The 23,894-nt window shown below is 43.7% G+C and overlaps 1 protein-coding gene across 4 annotated transcripts in view; it reads left to right on the forward strand.

Annotated features, from left to right (window-relative positions):
* The window catches only part of TBCCD1 (TBCC domain containing 1), a 510,277-nt gene that overhangs the window by 400,358 nt on the left and 86,025 nt on the right, over positions 1–23,894 (forward strand). For 3 of the 4 annotated variants that reach the window (XR_004539667.1, XM_033946897.1, XM_033946898.1), the window contains one exon: positions 2,367–2,867. Coding sequence is in view for 3 of the 4 variants with exons in the window: in XM_033946897.1 (XP_033802788.1) it covers positions 2,367–2,867 (501 nt within the window). In the remaining variant the exon portion in view is untranslated. The remainder of the gene's footprint in view (positions 1–2,366; positions 2,868–23,894) is intronic. The other variant, XM_033946899.1, reaches the window with a different exon arrangement.

A 23,894-nucleotide genomic window follows, 5' to 3' on the forward strand; every position in this document is an offset into this window, starting at 1 on the left:
GCGACAAGAAAGCGTCATTCAGAAAATGGAAAAAGGACCCAACAAAGGACAACCAGAAGGAACATAAAAGACACCAAAGAGAATGTCACCGAGTGGTTAGGAAAGCAAAAAGAGAATATGAGGAGAGACTGGCGGGGGAAGCAACAAACTTCAAATCGTTCTTCAGGTACGTCACGAGGAAACAACCAGCCAGGGAAAAAGTGGGACCATTGGATGATGGAGACAAGAAGGGAGTGGTAAAGGAGGAAAAAGAGATAGGTGACAGGTTAAATAAGTTCTTCTCATTGGTCTTCATGAGAGAGGACACATCCAATATTCCAGAACCCGACGAGACCATAAATGGGGATCAGGATGAAAAGTTGGTCCAACTAGAGGTAAGACAAGAGGATGTCCTCTGACAGATAGACAGACTAAAGAGCGACAAATCACCGGGTCTGGACGGCATTCACCCAAGGGTGCTCAAGGAGCTCAGGAACGAAATAGCGGAACCACTTCGCCAAATATGTAACCTATCCTTAAAAACTGGGGAGGTACCGGAGGACTGGAAAATAGCGAATGTCACGCCCATCTTTAAAAAGGGTTCAAGGGGTGACCCAGGAAACTACAGGCCGGTGAGCTTGACCTCGGTTCCGGGAAAGATGATGGAAGCACTAGTTAAGGACAGCATCTGGGAGCACATAGAAAACAATGGACAGCTGAAGGCGAGCCATCATGGCTTCTACAAGGGAAGGTTGTGCCTCACAAACTTACTATACTTCTTTGAGGGAATAAACAGCCAGATGGATAAAGGGGAATCCATAGACATCATTTATCTTGACTTCTAAAAAGCCTTCGACAAGGTACCCCACAAACGGCTGCTTAAGAAGCTGTGGAACCACGGGGTGCAAGGGGATGTCCACTGATGGATCAAAAACTGGCTGGCAGGCAGGAAACAGAGGGTTGGAGTAAAGGGCCACTACTCAGACTGGCTATGGGTCACGAGCGGCGTTCCGCAGAGGTCGGTGCTGGGACCGCTCCTGTTAAATATATTTATTAACGACCTGGAGGCGGGAACAAAATGTGAGGTTATAAAATTTGCGGATGACACCAAACTTTGCAGCAGGGTTAGAACCGCGAAAGACTTCAAGGACCTGCAAAGGGACCTAACGATACTGGAAGAGTGGGCAAAAAAGTGGCAAATGAGCTTCAACATAGAGAAATGCAAGGTCATGCATGTAGGAAAAAAGAACCCTATGTTCATCTACAAAATGGGGGGATCGCTGCTAGGGGTAAGTAACCTTGAAAGAGACCTGGGGGTGATGGTAGACACAACATTGAAGGCGTCGGCACAATGCGCGACGGCCTCAAGGAAAGCAAACCAAATGCTGGGTATCATTAAGAAGGGTATCACTGCCAGGACGAAGAAAGTCATCATGCCACTGTATCGTGCAATGGTGCAATGTTTGTGAGGGGAGGGTGGGTGGTAACATCGAGGCAGCTTTAAATGTAAAAGAACAACGATGGATCCACCGGCTTAATACGGTGGACCCGATGGGTTTAAACATGGAAATTGAGTGGTCAACATTGTTTTGATTCTTCTGGGTTTGGTTTTGGGATGTTCCCCTTTAAATTCAGACCCTTTTGTGATAGGGTATATAGTAGAGTACGTATGGGGGTTGGTCTCACGTAATAAGATCTTTAAATAGAGACTGTAGAGACGACGACGCCATCTTGCAGATTAAATTTAGAGCGGGGTGGATGTTAGCGGTTACGGTGAGTAAAGGATATAAAAGAAAAAATGTAATTTGATTTCACAGTAGGATATTAACAGTATTGTACGATTTTACTGATATGATATTGTTTCACATATAGCATGGATCCCTGACGAAGCAGATGCGAAACATGTCGGGTCCTACCGCTGTATTACTCGATAAGATAAGTACATACTTAAGTAATACAATAAAAGTACAGAAAGTTTAAAAAAGTTAAAAAAAAAAAATTGTATTAAACATATTAAAAATTGGGACCAGTGTGGAGATATACACCCAAGAGCCCCCCGTGTAGAATATTACTAATAATGGTTGGAGGTGGATGGTTCTGAGGTCCATAAAAAACAGCCCGTATATCTGAAGTGAAAGAAGAACCAATAGAACACATAGAGGTGTATTCTTGGTGACGGATGTATAAGAGAGACAAGATTGTGTTTTACTTCCAAGATTAAATACAGAGCCTTCATTTGGTGTTAGAATTTATGATTAGCATTTTATCAGATTTTTAATAAATTTGAAACTTGATCTATGCCGTGTATTCACTGATTAATAAGAGCAAATTGTCTTGCTGTCTGTGGTTGAGAGTTTTGACTGATTGCCCTCCCTGCTGCATTTTAGGTCTGTGACAATTGAGAAATGTCGGAACAGCACCTTTGTCTTGGGGCCTGTGCAGATGGCTATCCATGTCCAGAGCTGCGAGAACATGAAGGTCATTGCCATTTCCTATCGTTTATCCATTTGTTCCACAACTAGCTGCACATTTCACATTCTTACCCCAACACGCCCTCTTATCCTCTCTGGTAATCAAGGGCTGATTTTAGCCCCTTTCCACACTTATTACCCAATGCTAGAGGAGCAGATGGCTCATACAGGTCTGGCCACTATCCCAAATAGCTGGGACAATCCTATGGTTATGAATGTGGAGACCAGTGACGCTGCAAGCAGCTGGCAGCTTCAGTCACCCCGTGAATTTTATGTCTTTGTTATTCCTTTTGAGATGGATGGTGATACAACAGAGATTCCTGGGGGGCTTCCCTCTTTATACCAAAAAGCCATGAATCATAGAGAACAGAGAATACAGATTTGGCAGAAGACAGTCAAAGAAGCAGGCTTGACCAGGTAGGTTGATGATTTCCTTGCATTCAGTAACACAGGTCCTGTAGCAGTAATGTCTGAGTGTACCACATCTTCAATGATCAAATCTTAAATTGGAGAGCATATGTAACAAATTTCATTGTGAGATATGAGGGTAACATTGCTCAAGCATTCAAAAAGGAAAGAAAGTATCATTTCCTTTTTTGAAAATGCCATAAGAAAACATTTTCACAAAGATCTGAATCTTTGTTTCTCGGAGGACAAGCAGGACATAATCTTCTTACATCTGGATAATATCACTAACTAAGCCCTAGTACACATGCTGTCCAGAGTTATACAGCTTCTAGAAGCCTTTGGCAGACCCCCACTTTGAATGTGAAATTGCCTTCCCACTTGCCTTACTCTCATAGGACCCACAGTTTCTTCTCATCCATGGAGCAAAGCAGATGTGTTTCACTATCTGTCACACATTTTTTGCCTGCCGGTAAAATTCTTGCTGGTCTTCCTACCTTTTTATTTTAGTAGCACAGGACCTTAGCTCTTATTTTTCTACTTTCCCCCCTTGTTTCTCTTAGTTTTTTGGCCCTTTTAAGTTTTTTTTTCTTTTTCTTTTTCTGAAGCTCCTGGACTGCTTAGGTCAGGTGGATAAAGGGGAATCCATAGACATCATTTACCTTGACTTCCAAAAAGCCTTCGACAAGGTGCCACACGAAAGACTGCTAAGGAAGCTATGGAACCATGGGGTACAAGGGGAGGTCCACCGATGGATCAAAAACTGGCTGGCGGACAGGAAACAGAGGGTTGGAGTAAAGGGCCATTACTCAGACTGGCAATGGGTCACGAGCGGAGTTCCGCAGGGGTCGGTACTGGGACCGCTCCTGTTCAATATATTTATTAACGACCTGGAGGCAGTAACAAAATGTGAGGTTATTAAACTTGCGGACGACACCAAGCTATATAGCAAGGTCAATAACATGGAGGACTGCGAAGATCTCCAAAAAGATCTGACAACACTGGAAAAATGGGCCAAAAAGTGGCAAATGAGCTTCAACATAGGGAAATGCAAGGTCATGCATATAGGGAAAAAGAACCCGATGTTCACTTACAAAATTGGGGGATCACCGCTAGGGGTGAGCAACCTTGAAAGAGACCTGGGAGTGATGGTAGACACAACATTAAAGGCGTCGGCGCAGTGCGCCACAGCCTCAAGGAAAGCAAACAAAATGTTGGGTATCATTAAGAAGGGTATCACAACCAGGACGAAGGAAGTCATCCTGCCACTGTATCGTGCAATGGTGCGCCCACACCTGGAGTACTGTGTTCAGTACTGGTCGCCGTACCTCAAGAAGGACATGGCGGTACTTGAGAAAGTCCAGAGAAGAGCAACTAAGCTAATAAAGGCCATGGAAGATCTCTCATATACTGACAGACTGAAAAAGCTGGGACTTTTCTCCCTGGAAAAGCGGAGACTTAGAGGAGACATGATAGAAACCTTCAAGATCATGAAGGGTATAGAAAAAATAGACAGGGACAGATTTTTCAAATTATGGGGAACCACAAGTACAAGGGGCACTCAGAGAAATTGAAAGGGGAGAGGTTTAGAACAAACGCCAGGAAGTTCTTTTTCACACAGAGGGTGGTGGATACTTGGAACGCGCTACCGGAGGATGTGATAAGCAGGAGCACGCTACAGGGCTTCAAGGAAGCTTTGGATAGGTACTTGGAGGACAAAGGGATTGAGGGGTACAGATAAGAGTAGAGGTAGATTATAGGGACAGGATTAGAGGTAAGCTATAAAATTAGTCAGGGACCACTGTTCAGGCAATAGGCCTGATGGGCCGCTGCGGGAGCGGACCGCTGGGCAAGATGGACCTCTGGTCTGCCTCAGCGGAGGCAACTCTTATGTTCTTATGTGCTTCTGGCCAGGGTTTTCTATACAAACAATATATAAAAAAAGAGAGAGATTTTTATAATTGAGCTGTTTGATTTTGCTTCAGCTGTCTCCCCATTATGTGTTAGAAACCTTCCAGTGGGTTTAAGTGATGCACAGAATGTACTGGGACCAGGACTGTGTCAGTGACCGATCCTCACAACATGTGTCCATCCTGTCTTAGCCCCGACTAAGTCATCTCACTATTTTTTATGTTCGAATGTAGAAGAGAACCCAGTAAAGTCAGAAGGCCTTGCATGAGAGACTTCTTGGCACACAGAAGTCCAGTCCATTGGTATCAAAGGCATTTGCCTCTATGGCTTCTAGAGCTACACCGGACACTAGAGATGTATCGAGGAAGTCTCCCCTGCATTGATGTCAGGTGCTGGTAACACCCGCTCAAGACAAGTATTATCAAACCCAACATCAAGGTTTCATGTGAATTCCATCTTATCCTTATTGGCACAGAAGGACTCATATCCTGGTCATTGACAAGGGCAAAGAAGCATCAATTCTGATCCTTCTCAAAGCACTGTGCTAGGAGCTGTGGATTGCTGGTCCTCGCTGATACCCAAAAAAGTATCGGTGCTGGAAGGATTGTTCCCCCTTCATAAAAGTGGTGTTGATGTGCTAGTCTCTCCAAACCTGAGATCTCGACTCCATTTTGGCTCCGATATCTTTACAGACTGCCTCCACATTGACACCTGCCCAACCTTTATAATGCCTGCCCTTGAGAAGCAGCTTTGGGAGCTGCAGTATATCCTGGGTCTGCAAGACATTTGAGGTGTCAAGGGAACAGACATCAACTATGGTGTCATTCCAGCCAATCCTGGAAACCCATGCTGTTCATTGGCATTTGGACTGACACCAACTGATGTGGTGCTCCTTTCCAGCCCACTGAGGGAGGAACTAACCCTGGAGTGATCTCAGAGTCCAAGAGGACCTATACCTCTGTGCTCTTGCCCAGAATCTAGCTATGTTATTTGTAAACCGAGGCAGATACAGATTCAAACTTCCCATGAGGAATATTTTGCTGAGTTGGAGTTGGGACTATTCCCTGTGGATCTGTAGAAGAAGAAGTCTCCCATCAAGAGGCTCTCCACTTTGTTGTTTTTTGAGGGAAATCACAGAGGCCATTCCATTTAAGTTGGAGGTCAGGGATGAGCTCAGAGCTCAGATGTTGAATGTCAAATTGACTCCCTTTCTAAGGAAGCTGTGACAGTGCCCATTCACATCCTTTTAAAATGCACAGATGAAGAATTGGGAGACCCCGCTCTCTGTGCAGATGTTTCCTAAGTACCGTATTTTCACGAATATACCGCGCACCCGTGTAAAACGCGTCAGAGAAGGGGCGGGACCGCGGCAGAGGAAGCAGCGCAGGGCTCAGAGAAGGGGCGGGACCGCCGGCAGAGGAAGCAGCAGGGCTCACTGGCATCGGGAACCAACGGTAGGCTGCTTCTCTGTGCGGGGGGGAGGGCTGGGGGATGAATCGGACGTCGGGGGGGCGGTGCGAGTGGTCCTTCAGGGTGGGGGGGGTGAGCGGTCCTTCGGGGTGGGGGTGCGAGCGGTCCTTCGGGGTGGGGCATCAAGCTTTCAGGGCTGGGGGATGAATCGGACGTCGGGGGGAACTATGTAAAAAACAAATTGTACAACGCGCTCACGCATATAACGCACATGGTTATGCTCGGTTTGTAAAATCGTGTATAATGCGCGCGTTATATGCGTGAAAATACAGTAGTCTCTGTGAATAGAGTCCAAAGGTCTCCTGGATTTGAGAACTGCAGCTTCTGCACCATTATTGTTTGATTTTCTTTAAAGAAGCAGAAGCTCAAGGCCCCTTCCATTAGCTCCTCAGGACTGGGGTACTTTGGAGAAAATATTTTCAAGGCTCAATGCTCATTTTCCACATCCAGACTTACTGTACATGCTCTAAATAAGCATTTAATTGAAGAAATTGGTGAGCAGTATGCTCAAGTTTGTAGATACTCTCCCACCACAACAGGATAAAGAACTTCACCAGATAGCCACTAAGCAGGAATGCGGAAAGCACCTGGCTTCGGCCACTTTTGACTTTCTGCTATGGTATCGGCATGCACAGATTCTCATAGCTAATAAAAATAAGAATTTTATTTTTATATACCGCAATACCACAAATAGTTCAGAGTGGTTTACAGAGGAAGAGACTGTATACAGAGAGCAATAATACAAAAAACTTTCAAAATTACATTAGCATGTTAAGATTAATCGAGTTTATCTGGGAGTGTTTTAAGAATGCATCGAGGCAGAAGTGGAGTCAGAGAAATTTGTCAAAGAGATAAGTTTTGATTGACTTCCTGAAAATTTGATAAGAAAATGCATTTGAAATAAAGTTGGTTAGACGTTTGTTCCATTTGCCTGCTTGGAATGATAGTGTTCGATCAAGGAATCTCTTGTAGATGCAGCCCTTCACGGACGGAAAGGCGAACAAGTAAGCACTAGGTTGTGCCTGGAAATTCGAAATGGTGAGACAGGTAGATTGGGGATGAACCTGTTATGGTTCTGAAGCAAAGGCAAGCAAACTTAAAGATGACGCTTGCTTCCACAGGAAGCCAGTGTAGTTTTTTGTAATATGAGCTTACATGATCCGATTTCTTAAGGTCAAAGAGGACTGCAGCATTCTGGATGATTCTCAGTCGTTTGATGGCTACATACTTTGGACTTTGAACCTGCAGTTCAGAAAAAGTGGAATGTTTATTGCCAAGGAGACAAACTTTTTGGGGACAAAGTGGAAGAGTTGGTGGACTTCATAAAGAAGAGGTAATTTCCCAGTGGTATCAGGCCACAGGGAGCCTTAAGGGTGTCATTTCAGATTCTTTAGAGTTGGTACAGCTGCTTCTCTAATGGATGATTCAAACCAGTCTGACTCTAGGACTTTCAAGTTTATTAGGGATTTGTTATCCCGCCTATCGTAAATGTGTCTAAGTGGCTTACAAATTTGTGCTAATGGAGGGTGTATGCGCATGGTTGAGACATGACAGTGAGGGAAGGAGTGATTGAACAAGAGGTTGTATATCTGTATTCAGTTTGTCTCCCCTGTTGCCATCAAGTGGAAGTGCATCCGGAGAAGTCAGTGTTAGCATTAATGGTGCTGGTTGACCATGCAGTTGCAAGTCCATTGTTGTTTTCAGTAGGCCTGTGAGTTAGGAATTCCCACATCTGAGAAGACTGTGTTCTTCTTGTCCTTGGAGAAACTGAAGTTACTTACCAATAGCAGGTGTTTTCTGATGATAGCAGAACCTTTTCAATGAGTCTCTAGAGTCAGGAGTGGTACTGGAGAAGGGCAGATGTGGTCCCTCTCCACAAAAGTGGAAGTAAGGAAGAAGTAGAGAATTACAGGCCGGTAAATTGACTTCTGTGTTAAGCAAATTAATGGAAACACTTTTAAAACCGAGAATGATTAAGTTTCTGGAATCCTGTGGCAACATGAATTCACCAGAGGTAGATCTTGTCAGACAAATCTGATCAATTTCTTTGACTGGGTGAGCAGAGAATTGGATAGAGGATGTGTGCTAGATGTGGTGCATTTAGATTTTAGCAAAGCCTTTGACAGTGTTCCACACAGACGTCTAATAAATAAACTGAGTGCCTTTGGAATGGGTCCCAAAGTGACAGGCTGGGTCAGGAACTGGTTGAGTGGAAGGCAACAGAAGGTAGTGATCAATGGAGATTGCTCCGAGGAAAGGGATGTTACCAATGATGTGCCTCAAGGCTCTGTTCTTGGGCCTGTTCTTTTAACATTTTTATAAATGATATTTGTGAAGGGTTGTCAGGTAAGATTTGCCTCTTTGCGGATGATACGAAAATCTGCAATAGAGTAGACCTGCCAGATGGTGTGAATAACATGAAGAAAGCTGGCGAAGCTCAAAGAATGGTCTGAAATTTGGTATCTAAAATTTAATGCTAAGAAATGCAAGGTCATGCATTTGGGCTGCAAAAACCTGAGGGAACGGTACAGTTTGGGGGGTGAAGAACTTATGTCCATGACAGAAGAACGAGACTTGGGTGTGATTGTATGTGATGATTTTAAGGTGGCCAAACAGGTTGAAAAGGTGATGGCGAAAGCTAGAAGGATGCTAGGTTACACAGGGACAGGTATGGCCAGTAGGAAAAAGGAGGTATTGATGCCTCTGTATAAAACTCTGGTGAGACCTCATTTAGAATATTGTATACAATTTTGGAGGCCACACCTTCAAGAAGATAAAAAAAGGATGGAGTTGGTCCAGAGGAAGGCTACTAAAATGGTGTGTGGTCTTCGTGATAAGGCGTATGGGGACAGACTTAAAGATCTCAATCTGTATACTTTGGAAGAAAGGCGGAAGGGGGAGATATGATTGAGACGTTTAAATACCTACGTAATATAAATGTGCATGAGTCGAGTCTCTTTCATTTGAAAGGAAACTCAGCAATGAGAGGGCATAGGATGAAGTTAAGAGGTGATAGGCTCCGGAGTAATCTGAGGAAATACTTTTTTACAGAAAGGGTGGTAGATGCATGGAACAGTCTCCTGGAAGAGGTGGTGGAAACAGAGACTGTGTCTGAATTCAAGAGGGCCTGGGATAGGCACGTAGGATCTCTTGGAGAGAGGAAGAGATAATGGTTACGCGGATGAGCAGACTAAATGGTGAAGAAGGCTTGGTTGGCGCAAATGGCACAGAAGCGTTAGCAGGGCGTGACAGAGACCTTCCTAGTCCTGATTAGAGGGTCTTATATACATGCAAACACATTTAAAACTTTGAAAAAGTCAGGATAATAAACAGAAGACCAGGGCACCGATATATAGCATAGGAAAAGGGGAATTCACTATTTGTGTGAGGTGTTAGGTGAAGCAGGACCACATGGAGATCAGGTATAGATTGTAACCAGCAAGCTCCAGGCCGAGTGCCTGGGATCACTGGCAACAAGTAAACTCTTGTGAGTCACTGCGGGCTTCACAAGGATAGGTTATTTCAGCGTTCAATGAAAGGGACACCATCCAAAAGCAATAGGCCCAGTGACCATGAAAGAAATACTTTTAATTATCAAAGCAGAAAAAAACAGTATCTTGCTTGTCAGGATCAAAATACCAAAGCCAACGGGCTTCCCATACAAAGTGCAAACAATGTTTAATAAACAGTCTCTGGTTGAGAAACCAAAAAGAGTTCAAATTCAGACAACAAAAAAAACCTCTCTTCCTCAGAGGTAAGTTTTCTTTCAAATTATAGTCCAGTTAGAGTCCATTACAAAAGAAAGGAAAACTTTTCAACCAAACTTCAAGTCAGTGCAGTAATACTGGCTTCTTCAGCAACTGAATGCTGGAAAGACAGTGTGCTCCGTGTGGTCTTAACTGCCAATTATTAGGCCCACTATCCCATCATGTAACACGGAGCAAACCCCATTGTCTCCGCGTACCACAGTACACTTTCCTCAAGGAGAAAGCACAATTAAGCTTTCAAAAGGAAAAACAAAACTTCAAAATAAAAGTCCTTGCATAGCTTCAGCATAGAGAAAATTCACTCATTAGCATGAGTCAGAATTATGCAGTTCTTGATACAAAGCAGGCAAACACAACTTGCAGTACACTTCAGCAACCATTTAGATACTTGCTTTTGTGAGGCACACCTCCATAGGAGCACTTTCAGAAGTCAGCACAGCACTAGCTTCAGGGCTTCTTTCCAACTCCATGGCAAGCGGTTCCTCACACAGACTGGAAGGTACTTCTTCTCCAGCCTCTGAAAACTCCATAGTCTCAGGAGCTTGGCCGCTATCAGGTGCTCCCAGCCCTGAGCACTGTGACCTCTCCTGCTGCTGTTCCTCTCTCTTCTGATTTTCTAGGAGCCTAATCTTCAGGGATAGCAGCTTGCAGCCCCGCCCCAACCCTCAGGTGGAAAGGATTTCCAGTGATTCACTTTGGGACACAGAGGGAGATAGGAACCTACCATTGCTGCTCTTCTACTCCCTCTACAGGCCCTAGAAGGAAATTCAGTTTCAGAGACAGAAAATGGTGTACATGGAAGATTATGAGCAGGGTCTGGATTAGCACTGGGACCTGCACTAGGGACACTCCTAGCAGGCATAGTCTGCTTATCACAAAATATATATAATACATACATAGAGGTATTAATGACTCCTTCTTGGGTTTCTTTCTTTGTTCTCTCTGCGTTTCCCACTTTGAGCCTCATGGCTCTAATTAATACCAGACCTCTCAGTCTGGCTTGTGGAAGATATATGGTTTCACATTTTTAAATACAGATAATTATATGTATCTTAAGAATGAAATGTGTGTCTTGGTATGAGTGAATGGGATCCCATGAGTGATTATTTGTGTGAATGTATATTAAACACAAGAATTGGTTCTGAAAAACATATTTTAAACCTGAAGAAACTTTAAGGGAGCCTAAGAGGCAACATCTGGAAATAGTTAGAGCCAGAGACACTGTACCGGTCTTTGAGAGGCTCAGAGCAAGAAGGTCAGAAAGGCTGACTTGAACAAACAAGCTGTTTTGGATTTAAAGTGTTCTTTTGGTATGTAATAATGGTTTATGCATATTTAGAAAGTAATTTAGAAAGTAATGTAAACAAAAATATGATTTGTGAAACTTATCTATGTCAAAAGGAATGTTCTTTGTTCAAGCCTAAGGACAGCCTCTGTCGGTTGATTGTTTGACAAGTAATGATGTCATGCTGGATAGAAAATATATATCGGTGAACAACGAATTATAGGTTGGAATTCTTTGCTAGAAAATGCCAGCTTTTGGCTTCTGTAAAAAATTTCCATGACGCAAATAACCTTTTGATAAATAATATTTTGATAATTAATAACCAATAATTTTTTTAGAAAACATTTGCATCATTCCATTATTCCTGCACATTTCTGCACACCTAGAGCAAGGCTAGCTGCTCGATGGGCCATTTGTCCTTTTTCTGCCGTCATGTTTCTAAGTATTCTCACAAACCCTCATATCTCCCCTTGGAATTGCATTCTTTATGATTTTTATCTAACTGCAGGTTCTGTGCAAGTTAGGCAGGCAGGAAGGTAGGCATGCACAGTGGGGGGGGGGGGGGGCTGCCAAAGGCTTCTAGAAGCTGTAGAATTCTGAGCAGTGTCTAATTATACTGGGGCTTTATTGGTCACCCACTAGTGAGAATACTTGTTCTGCTGTTCTTGGCAAAGCTACAAGGGAGTAACTTCACTTTTCTGTGAGTACTTTTTCCATTGAAGATAATGGGCATATTGTTCTTAATGACATTTATATTAATGTATGCTTTCAAAATGAAGATAAAAAAAAGAAAATGCATAACTTTTTAAAATGGATTCCTACATGTGTTATTTTCTTCCTCTGTATACCAGTCTTGATAGCCCCTCGCTCTGCCATAGTATGTGATGAATATTCACTTCTTTATACATTATTCCTGAAAGTGTGGGTATTCAATCTATTCCTGGAGAATTCTTATAGAGAGCCTCATTAACATTCTTTTGCTTCGCCTCCCATCTCTCTGGGCTGTCCTCCAATTCCTCAGTTGAATCTCTTCAAGTGAGTTGGTAGGAACCTGTCTTTTCTGCTTGGGTGTGGGGTTTTGTTTTTTTAACATTTAAATTTATTTTTTGCTTATCATTTGCGAAGTTTTTCAGTGTTGCAGAGAATCCCAATCTTGGGATATCTCTGGCTGTGGAAGAGTGCAGACTCTAAGGCCAGAGGTCTGCATCCAAGAGGCAGACTGCCTTGCAGTATGCCCACTTGGACAGTCTGCACTAACAGTGCGGGAGCTCAGGAACTAGTCCCTGTGGAGCAAGGCTTGCTCCAGGTTCAGTCCGCAGTTGGCTTGAGCACAAACTGAGGTGCTTGGGGGCAGTTTTTCCAGGATTGTGGCTGACTTCTTTCTTCCCCCAATTGCACATGCAAGGTTTAGGCGGGGGTTGAGGATTCTGGCTGGTTGGTGGGCCCGAGAGGCAAGCTGAAGAGACAAGCAGACTGAATTCCAGACTTGTTTGAGGCAATTCTCCCTGTAAACTGTCTGCAGCTTAACCACAAGCCTTCTAAACAAATTTTTTGGGGGAATTCTTTAAAAGTGACTTTATTGGTTTCTAGGGTTAGAGCCATTGTCCCCATCTAAAATCCCAAAATCACTAGTTTTTGGACCCCAGTGTAGCTCCCAAAGACTGTTTTTTTTTTTTGCAGTAAAATCACTGCTATTGCGGCCATCTTGGATTTCCCACTATGAAAACAAAAGCCTTTATCTGCTTCAAAACACCTCGATTTTTTTTTTTTTTTTTTTTAAATTTTATCTTTATTAAGTTTTCAAGTTAGCATGATCCAAAAATACATCATATACAGAAATAAACAGTATAGGCAGCATAAACATTTAAAGGAAATTTTCAATTAAAAATTGAAAAGGCATCTTTTGTTTTGCCTACACCGTAAAGTAGTCCTCTATTAATGGGGAATAAAAGCCTAAAATATATGGAATTATCAAATTAAATTAGTAAATTAGGAAGAAAAAGAGGAGTCCTGAAGGTTGACCTGATTTATCTATTTTGAGCTTCATTCTTGGATATTAACAGGTATACTAGTCAAAATCTGCCCTTTACTTGCAATAAATCTGAATAGCTGTGAGGATTTTAAAAAATGTATCTATGTCCTTGAAAGTTAACCAAGCACTTATAGGAAAATCTTAAAACAAAAGATGCACCTAGTTTTAAGACTTGGGGTCACAGTAATAGGAATTGGGGGCAGAGCTTAGCTGCCAACAGGAATGGCTACATGATCGGTTAGCTCTCCCTTCCCTGCACTTTGAAAGTCTCCAACAGCTTTAATTTTTCCTTTTTCAAGTGAATTTTTTTTTAAATTTTAATATAATAACATGGCATCTAAAAAACAGATGAAATAAGAGGCTGCTTTTGCCACCGGAGAAGCAAAAAGACAAAAACAAAGGTGCCGTTGCCTCCAGAACAGTGTGAAGCCACTGATCCAGAAATGCAGAAGCTGAAGAAAATATTGGACTCAGTACACAGAAATACTGAAAAGCTTAATTTAATTCAAGCTGAAGTTTCAAATTTGTCACAAAAACTAACATTGTGCTCGGTCAAGATTGACCAGATGGAGCAGAGAATTGTTAGCTGTGAAGAAGAGTTGAATAAGACTACAGCTGATAGGAAAATCTTTAAAAATTTGGTAAAGGATTTGGAAAAAGTGAATAATTACAGTAGAAGGAATAACATTCGTGTATTAGGTGTGCCTGAAGGTTTGGAAGGTACCAATCCAGTACAATTTTTTGAGGAATTTTTACCTAAACTCCTTTCACTGAGATTTACCTTCCTTTGGAAATAGAGTGTGCACATCGTGTCCCTGCTTACAGATCCAACAGTCAAAAAGGACCTGTGATCATTAGGATTTTGAGGTACCAGCAAACAATGCAAATTTTGTCCTCAGCCAAACAGTTGAAATCTCTTAAATGGCAAGACAACAGGATCCTGATCCTGCCGGCCTTTGCAAGGTTCACTGCTTTAGTGAGGAAAGATTTTTTACTCTTATGTCCACAGCTGAGACAGATGGGCGCAAAATATGGTTTGTTTTATCCTGCTATCATGAGGATAACTGTAAATAATAAAACTACCAATTTTGAAGATCCTAAGGAGCTAAAAGAATTTCTTGCTAAATATGATGAAAAATGGATTGATGAGTATCTTGAACTACTTTATTGAAAGTTTATGTGAATTACAGTTATCAGCTGATTTAATTTAACTTTGACAATAAAGATAGTATTTAATTATTTGCTAGATATGGCAGTTGAATATGAAAATAATATGCTATAAAAGACTGACAGTTGGTATTAGAATTAAATCAAACTGGGGTTTCCCAACTGCCTTAGGTTTTAAATTGATGGAATCTAATTTGAATATTAATGATGACGTTTGCTGGCTGCAATTCTGAATTTGAATGGTACATCAGTGAAGGCTTGGAAAGTACAATGGAGTTACAGATTTCAAGATTCTTTTATTTAGTTTGAACGCTGATTGGAAAGGATTCAATGTACATTACGGTGCTAAACTGTAAATGTATAGAGATACATGCGATTGGTCAAAGATGATTATTCTAAAGATATGAGATTCCCCAGTCTTGGGTGATTGGACATGTCTTATGGAGCTCCGCCCTCTGGAAATGCCTCCTTTTGAATCCGTCCGTGGCGCTCCCTTTCGAACTGGCCCACAACTTGCCGGAACATCCAGGGCCCATTCTAGGCTCAACACCTTCTTGTGGTCAGAACTGCCGCAGAATTAGGCCCTTCAGAGCTAGGACCATGAAGATTTTTTCCTTGTTTCTTACTTCAAGTTGCGATGGACAGCGGCTCATAGCTTATGGATGTTGGAAATTCCCCTCAGGCAAATCAGCCGCCAACACCGCCGCTAGCTCTCTCCCCCAAAGCCCTGCTTCGGGAATGCAAGGAGAGTGAAGCCAACATTTGCCAATGCCGCTAGATTTTTAAAAAACAAACAAACAGCGTTTTCAGCAGGGAAACTGAAGCGGGACAGAAATCTGACACCCCCATCGGAATTTTCTTTGTCCAGACTTCATCTTCACAAGCGGCAGGGGTCTCCGTTTCAATGCACTTAAAGATTACTGCAGGCTCTGCCTCTTTCCTGTGTAGGGAGTGCCAATCTGAATTGGAGCCTTTTCATGTTGGTCCTGCAGAGCTACAAGAGTGACTGTGGGTTAATCAACCACCTAGACGTTATGTGCCAGGTGGAAAAGACAGGCTCTGGAGAACAGGTCAGGAAGTGCACACAGAAGCAGAACAGATAGAGGAGCTGTAGTCCTTCTTGGATCTTCAGCCATCGCTTTGCTGTCCTATTGGTGCTGTACCTCCTGCTTGTTTGGATGCAGAGATCTAAGAAGAGATCTGAAGATCAGCTGGAAGGATTCTACAAAAAAAGATAGTCTGAAATGGAGTTGTGAGATATATCATATATATATTAATATTAATTGACTTTTGTTGGATTGCAATGTTAAATATTTATGCTACAGTTTATTTTGCTCGATTTAAGGGGATGAGCTAGGATCTGTTTGAGTGAAAACTAATTGTAGGCCCTTCGAATCTGTAAGCATATGGGCATAGAGCATAGTATCATAGACAGAGTGGAGCAGTATGGACAGTTATATATATATATAGGCCATAGCTGTTGCAGTATTCATGCTATATTTTTCAAATAGGAAACTATGGGCTCATTTTACTAAAGTACGCTAGCGTTTTTAGCGTGCGCTAACCCTGCGCTACACAAAAAATACTAACGCAAGCAAGCTCTATGGAGGCGTTAGTGTGTAGTGCGCATGGAAATGTAGCGCACACTAATCGCAAGCTAAAATCACTAGCGCACCTTAGTAAAAGGAGCCCTATATGTTTTTGAGTACATTCCATATTCATTCTTGGTAGCTACAGTTGTAGGGTTAGAAGCAAATAGGGTTGAGACACAGAAGGATATGTGGTTAATTTCTTGCTGCTTTATTTCTATAACTGAATCTTTAAGCATCTTTGGATATTAGGAATTGCATCAATTTCAGATATGGCAAAGTACATGGGTCCTTATGCAGCTAATGGTACTTAATGATATTAATTGTGGTAACATATATTTAAGTAATACAAGATAGTTATTATTCTGATAGATATTAATTAAAAGAGACACTGATAAAGAATGGGGTATGGTTGATAAATGAATTAATTACATACGTTCTTGGGTATACCTATGATATTGATATGAATTTCATACTGTTATAAGATAGGAGTGAAGTTAAGGAGGGTGGATATTTTTCTGGTATAAAAGTAAGTAGTAAGGGATAATTTAATAGAAGGTATGGTTTAAGTTTTCCTTGAGATATTAGTGTGGTATCTGATTATTATTTATTGAGGTAAAGGTTTATTTGATATCCTATGTTTTGACTAATTATAGTTGTACATTTTATTAAAATTTATTTATGGAAAAATTTTATTGTATGTATGATTGTAGGTGAGTGCTAATGGTTAAATCTTGGTAGGATAGATGATTTTATTATGGTATTTATGATTGGAAAAGGGGGTATTTTACTTTATGAAATATTATTTTAATTAGAACATAAGACCATAAGAATTGCCGCTGCTGGGTCAGACCAGTGGTCCATCGTGCCCAGCAGTCCGCGCACGCGGCAGCCCTCCGGTCAAAGACCAGTGCCCTAACTGAGACTGGCCCTACCTGTGTACGTTCCGGTTCAGCAGGAACTTGTCTAACTTCGTTTTGAATCCCTGGAGGGTGTTTACCCCTTTAACAGACTCCAGAAGAGCATTCCAGTTTTCTGCTACTCTCTGGGTGAAGAAGAACTTCCTTTTGTTTGTACGGAATCTATTCCCTTTTAACTTTAGAGAGTGTCCTCTCGTTCTCCCTACCTTGGAGAGGGTAAATAAACTGTCCTTATCTACTAAGTCTATTCCCTTCAGTACCTTGAATGTTTCAATCATTTCCCCTCTCAATCTCCTCTGTCCGAGGGAGAAGAGGCCCAGTTTTTCCAATCTCTCACTGTAGGGCAACTCCTCCAGCCCTGTAACCATTTTGGTCGCTCTTCTCTGGACCCTTTCGAGTAGTACCATGTCCTTCATGTACGGCGACCAGTGCTGGACGAAGAACTCCAGGTGAGGGCGTACCATGGCCCGGTACAGTGGCATGATAAACTTCTCCGATCTGTTCGTGATCCCCTTCTTTATCATTCCTAGCAGTCTGTTCGCCCTTTTCGCCGCAGCCACACATTGCGTGGATGGCTTCATCGACTTGTCGATCAGAATTCCCAATTCTCTTTCCTGGGAGGTCTCTTCAAGTACCGCCCCAGACATCTTGTATTCGTGCATGAGATTTTTTGTTTACATTTATCTACGTTGAACCTCATCTGCCATGTCGATGCCCATTTCTCGAGCCTGATTATGTCACGTTGCAGATCTTCGCAATCCTGCGTCTTCACTACTCTGAATAACTTTGTATCTTCTGCAAATTTAATCACCTCACTCGTCGTACCTATGTCCAGATCGTTTATAAAGATGTTGAAGAGCACAGGTACAAGCACCAAGCCACCCCACTGGTGACGCTCTTCCAGTCCGAGTATTGTCCATTTACCCCCACTCTCTGTTTCCTTTGCTCCAGCCAGTTTTCAATTCATGTATTTCACCCTCGATTCCATGGCTTACAATTTTCCAAAGTAGTTGTTCATGCGGAACCTTGTCGAATGCCTTCTGAAAATCCAGATATACAATGTCGACTGGGTCGCCCTTGTCTATCTGCCTCGAAGAAGTGCAGCAAATTAGTCAAACAAGATCTGCCTTTGCTGGAACCGTACTGGCTGGTCCTCATCAGACCGTGTCCATCAAGGTGATCAATGATGCGGTCCTTTATCAGCGCCTCTACCATCTTTCTCGGTACCGAGGTCAGACTCACCGGTCTACAGTTACACGGATCCCCCCTTGAACCTTTCTTGAAGATCGGCGTAACATTCGCCACTTTCCAGTCCTCCGGAATCTTTCCCGATTTGTTCGACAGATTGGCTATTAGTTGAAGCAGTTCAGCTATGGTCCCTTTCAGTTCCTTGATGACCCTTGAATGAATGCCATCAGGTCCTGGGGATTTATCACTCTTTAGTCTATCAATCTGCCTGCATACCTCATCTAGACTGACTGTCAATCCTGTCAGTTTCTCTTCTTCGTTTCCAGCATATAGCCTGGTGTACATCTTCGGTTAATACAGATGCAAAAAAATGTGTTCAGTTTGTCAGCGATTTCTTTATCTTCCTTTAGCACTCCTTTTATTCCACAGTCATCCAACGGTCCCACCGCTTCCTTTGTGGGTCGTTTCCCCTAAATATATCAAAAGAACGGCTTGATGTTTTTCACCTCCTTGGCTATTTTTTTCCTCATAGTCTCTTTTGGCCCCTTTCACCACCTTGTGGCACCTGCGTTGATGTTGTTTGTGCTTATTCCAGTTTTCGTCTGTTTTTGACCTTTTCCATTCTTTAGATGCAATTTTCTTATCTCTGATTGCTTCCTTCACCTCTACAGTGAGCCACGCCAGTTCATTGCTCTGTTTCCTCTTGGATCCTTTGTTGATACACAGTATATTGTAACGGGGTCGGTGCTTATGACTCTGTTAGGCCCGCACCCCGTTCACTGTAGAGCCTCTCCGGCGTGCTTCCCGTGAATAAAGGAAGTCCTGCTGGTTCACGTCCACTCTCAATGCATAAAATAAAAATCAAAAAGAAGTCAGTTCACAGTTCATATAACAATCATTTTATTGTGGTTGAATGTCAGGATTTGACTTTTCATCAGTCTCAACTCCACATTAAAGATAAGTCAAAAAAAAACAAAATAGAGCTGACCAAAAGCGTCAGGACTCAGCTCTCACCTTAATGCAGGTACTGTTACACAAGCAGAATAATCACCCTCTGTCATTATAGTGACTTTAGCAGCAAAGGGTAATTAAAAAAAAAATGCTACTGCCTCCAGGATCAGTCAGGGAGGCAGTGCCATTGCAACTACATGCTACAGTGCTGTATACAAGCCTCAGAGATAGACAGGCTTGAATCCCAAGCAGCTCAATCAGAGCTATTGGGGGGGGAGGGGAGTAAGTGAATCCACAATTAATCTTTCTGTAATACAGAATGCCACAATTGGCCCCACAAACCCAACCAGTATGGAAAGTGGATTCTCCCCAATGATTACTTCCCTCATTCAAATTATAACAGCAACAGTCTATGCAACCCTCAATGTCCTAGAACCTTTAAGTAAAAAAAAACGGGTTTTTTTTTTTCCTTTTCAAGCAGGCACGTCAGCACAAGTCCCTTTTAGCTCCCAGCAGCACAGCTTGCCTGAACAATGAACAACCCGATAAACAATGCTCTATTTCAACACTACTCAGCCCTGCCACTTAACTCTCCTCCATGAAGATATCTTCAGGCAGTCCGGTAGATTCTAAACAGTCCATGGACTCTAGCATTGCTGGCTGGCTGGCCATAGGGTCTGTGTCTGCTTCAATCATTTCCACATCTTGGAACTCGGGAGGACAATCAGGAGAGACCTCTCTCTGGGCTGGCTCAGAGTACACTCCCCTTCTCCTTCTCAGAGCAGCTTCTAAATTGTCAAGGCGAACACGCCCTGTTCTCTGAGGAGGAGGAGCAACCTGGCCAGTTTGCCTAGCTTTCCTGGGGGTTTTAATTATTCCCTTCAGCTGAGAGTTCTCAGAGGGAGTGGAATTCCTCCCAGGCTGTTCTAAGCTGTTCTCCTCATACTCCTCTACTCCCTGGAGATCAGTTACTTCAGGATATAAGGGCAATACAGATTTCTCCCTATATTTGGTCACAATCCTATCCCCGTGGTTGGCTCTCTGTATGACAAGCCGGGGTTTAACAAAAACCCGTTCTGGCACGAGCTGCGCTTTCGGGGTAGGATTGTGACATACCCTCACCTTTACAGGGTGGTCGTCCTGCAACTGCAAACCTGCTTCTGAATTTTCCTGCATCCTAGACAAGCTGTCTACATTCACACTTAATCGCCCTGGCCGATGCAGTACCTTGAACTGAAACGTCTGAAGAGCCAAATACCAACGAGTGAGCCGGGAGTTATTATTCCTCATTGTATTTAGCCACTTCAGCGCCGCGTGATCGGTTATGAGAGTAAACTAACGCTCCTGTAAATAATGTTCCAGGGTCTGCATCGACCATTTGGCGGCCAGACACTCAAGCTCAACAGTCGCGTAATTCCTCTCATTGGGATGTAGTTTACGGCTTAAGTATAACACTGGGTGTTCCACTCCCTGTACCTCCTGACTTAAAATCGCCCCCAGACCTGTGCCTGAGGCATCAGTTTGAAGTATTAGGGGTTTGGATAAATCAATGGACTTAAGTACCGGGTTTGTGCACAAGGCTTTCTTGAGATCCTCCAGGGCCTCTTTACCTGCCGTTTCCCACCCTAGTGTTTCCGGCCTATCCTTCCTCAGCATATCTGTGAGTGTTGCTGCTCGGGTGGCGAAGTTAGGTATAAACCGCCTGTAGTATCCGATCAGACCCAAGAACCCCCTGAGTTGCTTCTTTGTCTTGGGGCGGGGGTAGCTTCTCACACACTCTACCTTGTCAACAAGGGGCTTGACCTGTCCTCTCCCCACTACGTATCCTAGATACTTGACTTGTCTCTGGCCCAAGTAACATTTTTTTGGGTTGATCGTGAACCCTGTTTCTCTTAACGACTTCAATATCGCCTTAACGTGCCCTAGGTGCTGTGACCAACTCTGGGAATGAATTACAATGTCGTCCAGATAGGCATCCGCATAGGAATAGTGTCCCCTTAGTACCTCGGTAATCCCCCTTTGGCAAGTACCCGCTGCGCCATGCAGACCGAATGGCATATGCCGGAACTGATACAAGCCTAGGGGATACTGAAGGCGGTCTTGGGTTTAGCACTAGGTGACAGGGGAATCTGCCAATAGCCCTTAGTAAGGTCGATAGTGGAGAGATACTGGGCTTGCCCCAGTCAATCTAAGAGATCATCCACCCGAGGCATTGGAAAAGCATCAAACTGTGATATTTCATTAAGTTGCCTGAAATCAATACAAAATCTGGGAGTGCCATCCGCCTTGGGCACTATCACAATGGGACTTGACCAAGGGCTCTGGGAAGGCTCAATCACTCCCAGGGACAGCATTTCCTCCACCAAACTCTGTACTAACTCCTTCTTCTTTTCTGATAACCTATAAGGTTTCACCCTCACTATCTTCCCCGGGGTAGTGATTATCTCATGGGTGACCACCTCTGTGTGACCCGGTATGGGGGAGAACACATCTTGGAAATCCTGCACCACAGCTGCCAGCTGCCCAACTTGTTCCATAAGTTGGTCCCAATATTGACCCCTTCTGTTTGTGTCAAATCCGCTATCTGGGGTCCTAGGTCCTCATCCTGTCTTTGCTCGGCCATTAGGGTCAACACCTCTCTTTCCTGCCAGGGCTTGAGGAGGTTAACATGATATGTTTGTACCCTATTTCTCTCATCCCTAACCCGGTAATCAACTTCATTAAGCTTTTCCACAATAGTGGCTGGACCTTTCCACTCTGCAAGAAATTTGTGAGGATCTGAGGGTATCAAAATTACCACTCTATCCCCCACCTTCAATTGGCGGGCCTTGGCCTTCTTGTCGTAATAAAACTTCTGCCTCTCCTTCCCCCATTCCAGATTCTCCTTACCTATCCGGGCCACCTGTGCAAGCCTCTTTCTTAACCGTGACAGGTAGGATACAAGGTTGGCTTCCTCCCCCTCCTGTGACCCCCACTGATCCTTTACGATATCTAATACCCCTCGGGGAGTTATCCCATAAAGCATCTCGAAGGGGCTGACGCCAAGGGAGTCCTGTACCTTTTCCCTGGCTGCAAACAGCACCAACGGGATAAAAAGGTCCCAGTCTCTCCTATCTCGTCCTGTCACTTTTTTCAACATCTTTTGAGCGTTTGGTTGAAACGCTCGACCAACCCATTAGCCTGGGGATGGTAGGCTGAAGTCTTTATATGTCTAATCCCAAATCCTTGCCAGAACTTTTCCATTTCCTTTGAAAGGAAATTACTCCCTTGGTCTGTCAAGACTTCTCGAGGAAACCCTACCGTGCAAAACAGCCCCACTAATTCCCTCATAATGGCTGCGGAGGATGACTTCCTCAACGGAAAAGCCCATGGATGTCTTGTAGCAACATCTATAACAACGAGTATAAAATTATGTCCCCGTGGAGTCCTCTCTAGTGGTCCTACCATATCCATGGCCAATCGTGCTAGGGGCTGCTCGACCCTGGGGACCGAAACTAATGGGGCCCGCGCAGGCTTCTTAAGTGATAGTTTTTGACACACGGGACAGGATCGGCAAAAACTCACTACATCATGCGATATTCCTGGCCAAAAGAATCTTCTTAATACCTGAATCTCTGTGGCCTCAGCCCCTTTGTGTCCCGCTAGAGGGTGGTCATGAGCGGTTTGTAAGATTATTTTACGAAACCCCTGGGGGACCACTAATTGCTCCTGTCTAACCCTGGAGTTCTGCCCCGTACAATGTCTGTACAATAACCCCTGTCTTAACCGAAACCTAACCCTACCCGGGGAAGATACAGAGACTTGCTGCCAAGCTTCCTGAAGTGAGGCGTCAGCTTTCTGTTCCGCGGGGAATGTAGGAAACACTTCCCTCACTCCTGGAGGTAGCCAGGGTATCTCCTTCAAACTGGTTACCTGCCTTAAAGCCCGCCCCCTCTGGTGTTTCTGTTTTCGTTTCTGGGCTTGTGTCTGCCGGGCCTGCCTTCGAGGGTATGTCTGCACCACGTCCCCCCTGAAGGGAAAAATGTGATCTAATTCTTCCTCCGCTTCCGACATAACAGGACCCTGGGAACGAGTCCCCACTAGGCCCTGTTTAACCCTTAAATATTCCCCTAGACCTTCCCAATCTCGGCCTAATATAAGGGCATAGGGAGCATTGGGCACGATTGCCAACTCAACCCTGTATACTTTAGCCCCATACAGTATGGTTGTTGTTCGGAGCGGGTATCGGATGCTATCCCCGTGCACACATCTAATAACCACCGTCTTTCCTCCTGTCCTGATTTTTTCCCTCGGAAAAATATAGTCACACTGGTCTGCGGCCATCATCGATTGGTCTGCGCCAGTATCTATCAGGGCCACTACCTGTTTTCCTGCTATTGAAACTGACACCTGATACTCTCTAGGACTGTATCTGTCAAGGCCACGGGTGATTATCAGATCCCTCCTTTTCTTACAGAAATGCTGTGTATGCCCTTTTCTCCTTTTCCCTCCTGTTGTCCTGGGTTCCCAACACCCTGGGCCTTGTACTTGGTCAGACGTTTTTTCTTGTCTATCCAACAACAAAAAAGAGCTTAGTCCTACCGCAGACGGGCTGTCCAGGTTCGGTGTCGGCTTAATGTATGGTCTCGCCACTGGCTGATGCAATAGCTGCACCAAGACCTCTGCCTGGGTGCCTATCGTCGTCATTAGTTCCTCATGTTGTTGTCGTTCCCATTCTTGCTTGCCACTCCATAATTCTTGATTTGCCTTCAGAATGGCC

This window comes from Geotrypetes seraphini, chromosome 5 (genome assembly GCF_902459505.1).
Source record: "Geotrypetes seraphini chromosome 5, aGeoSer1.1, whole genome shotgun sequence".
Lineage (NCBI taxonomy): Eukaryota > Metazoa > Chordata > Amphibia > Gymnophiona > Dermophiidae > Geotrypetes > Geotrypetes seraphini.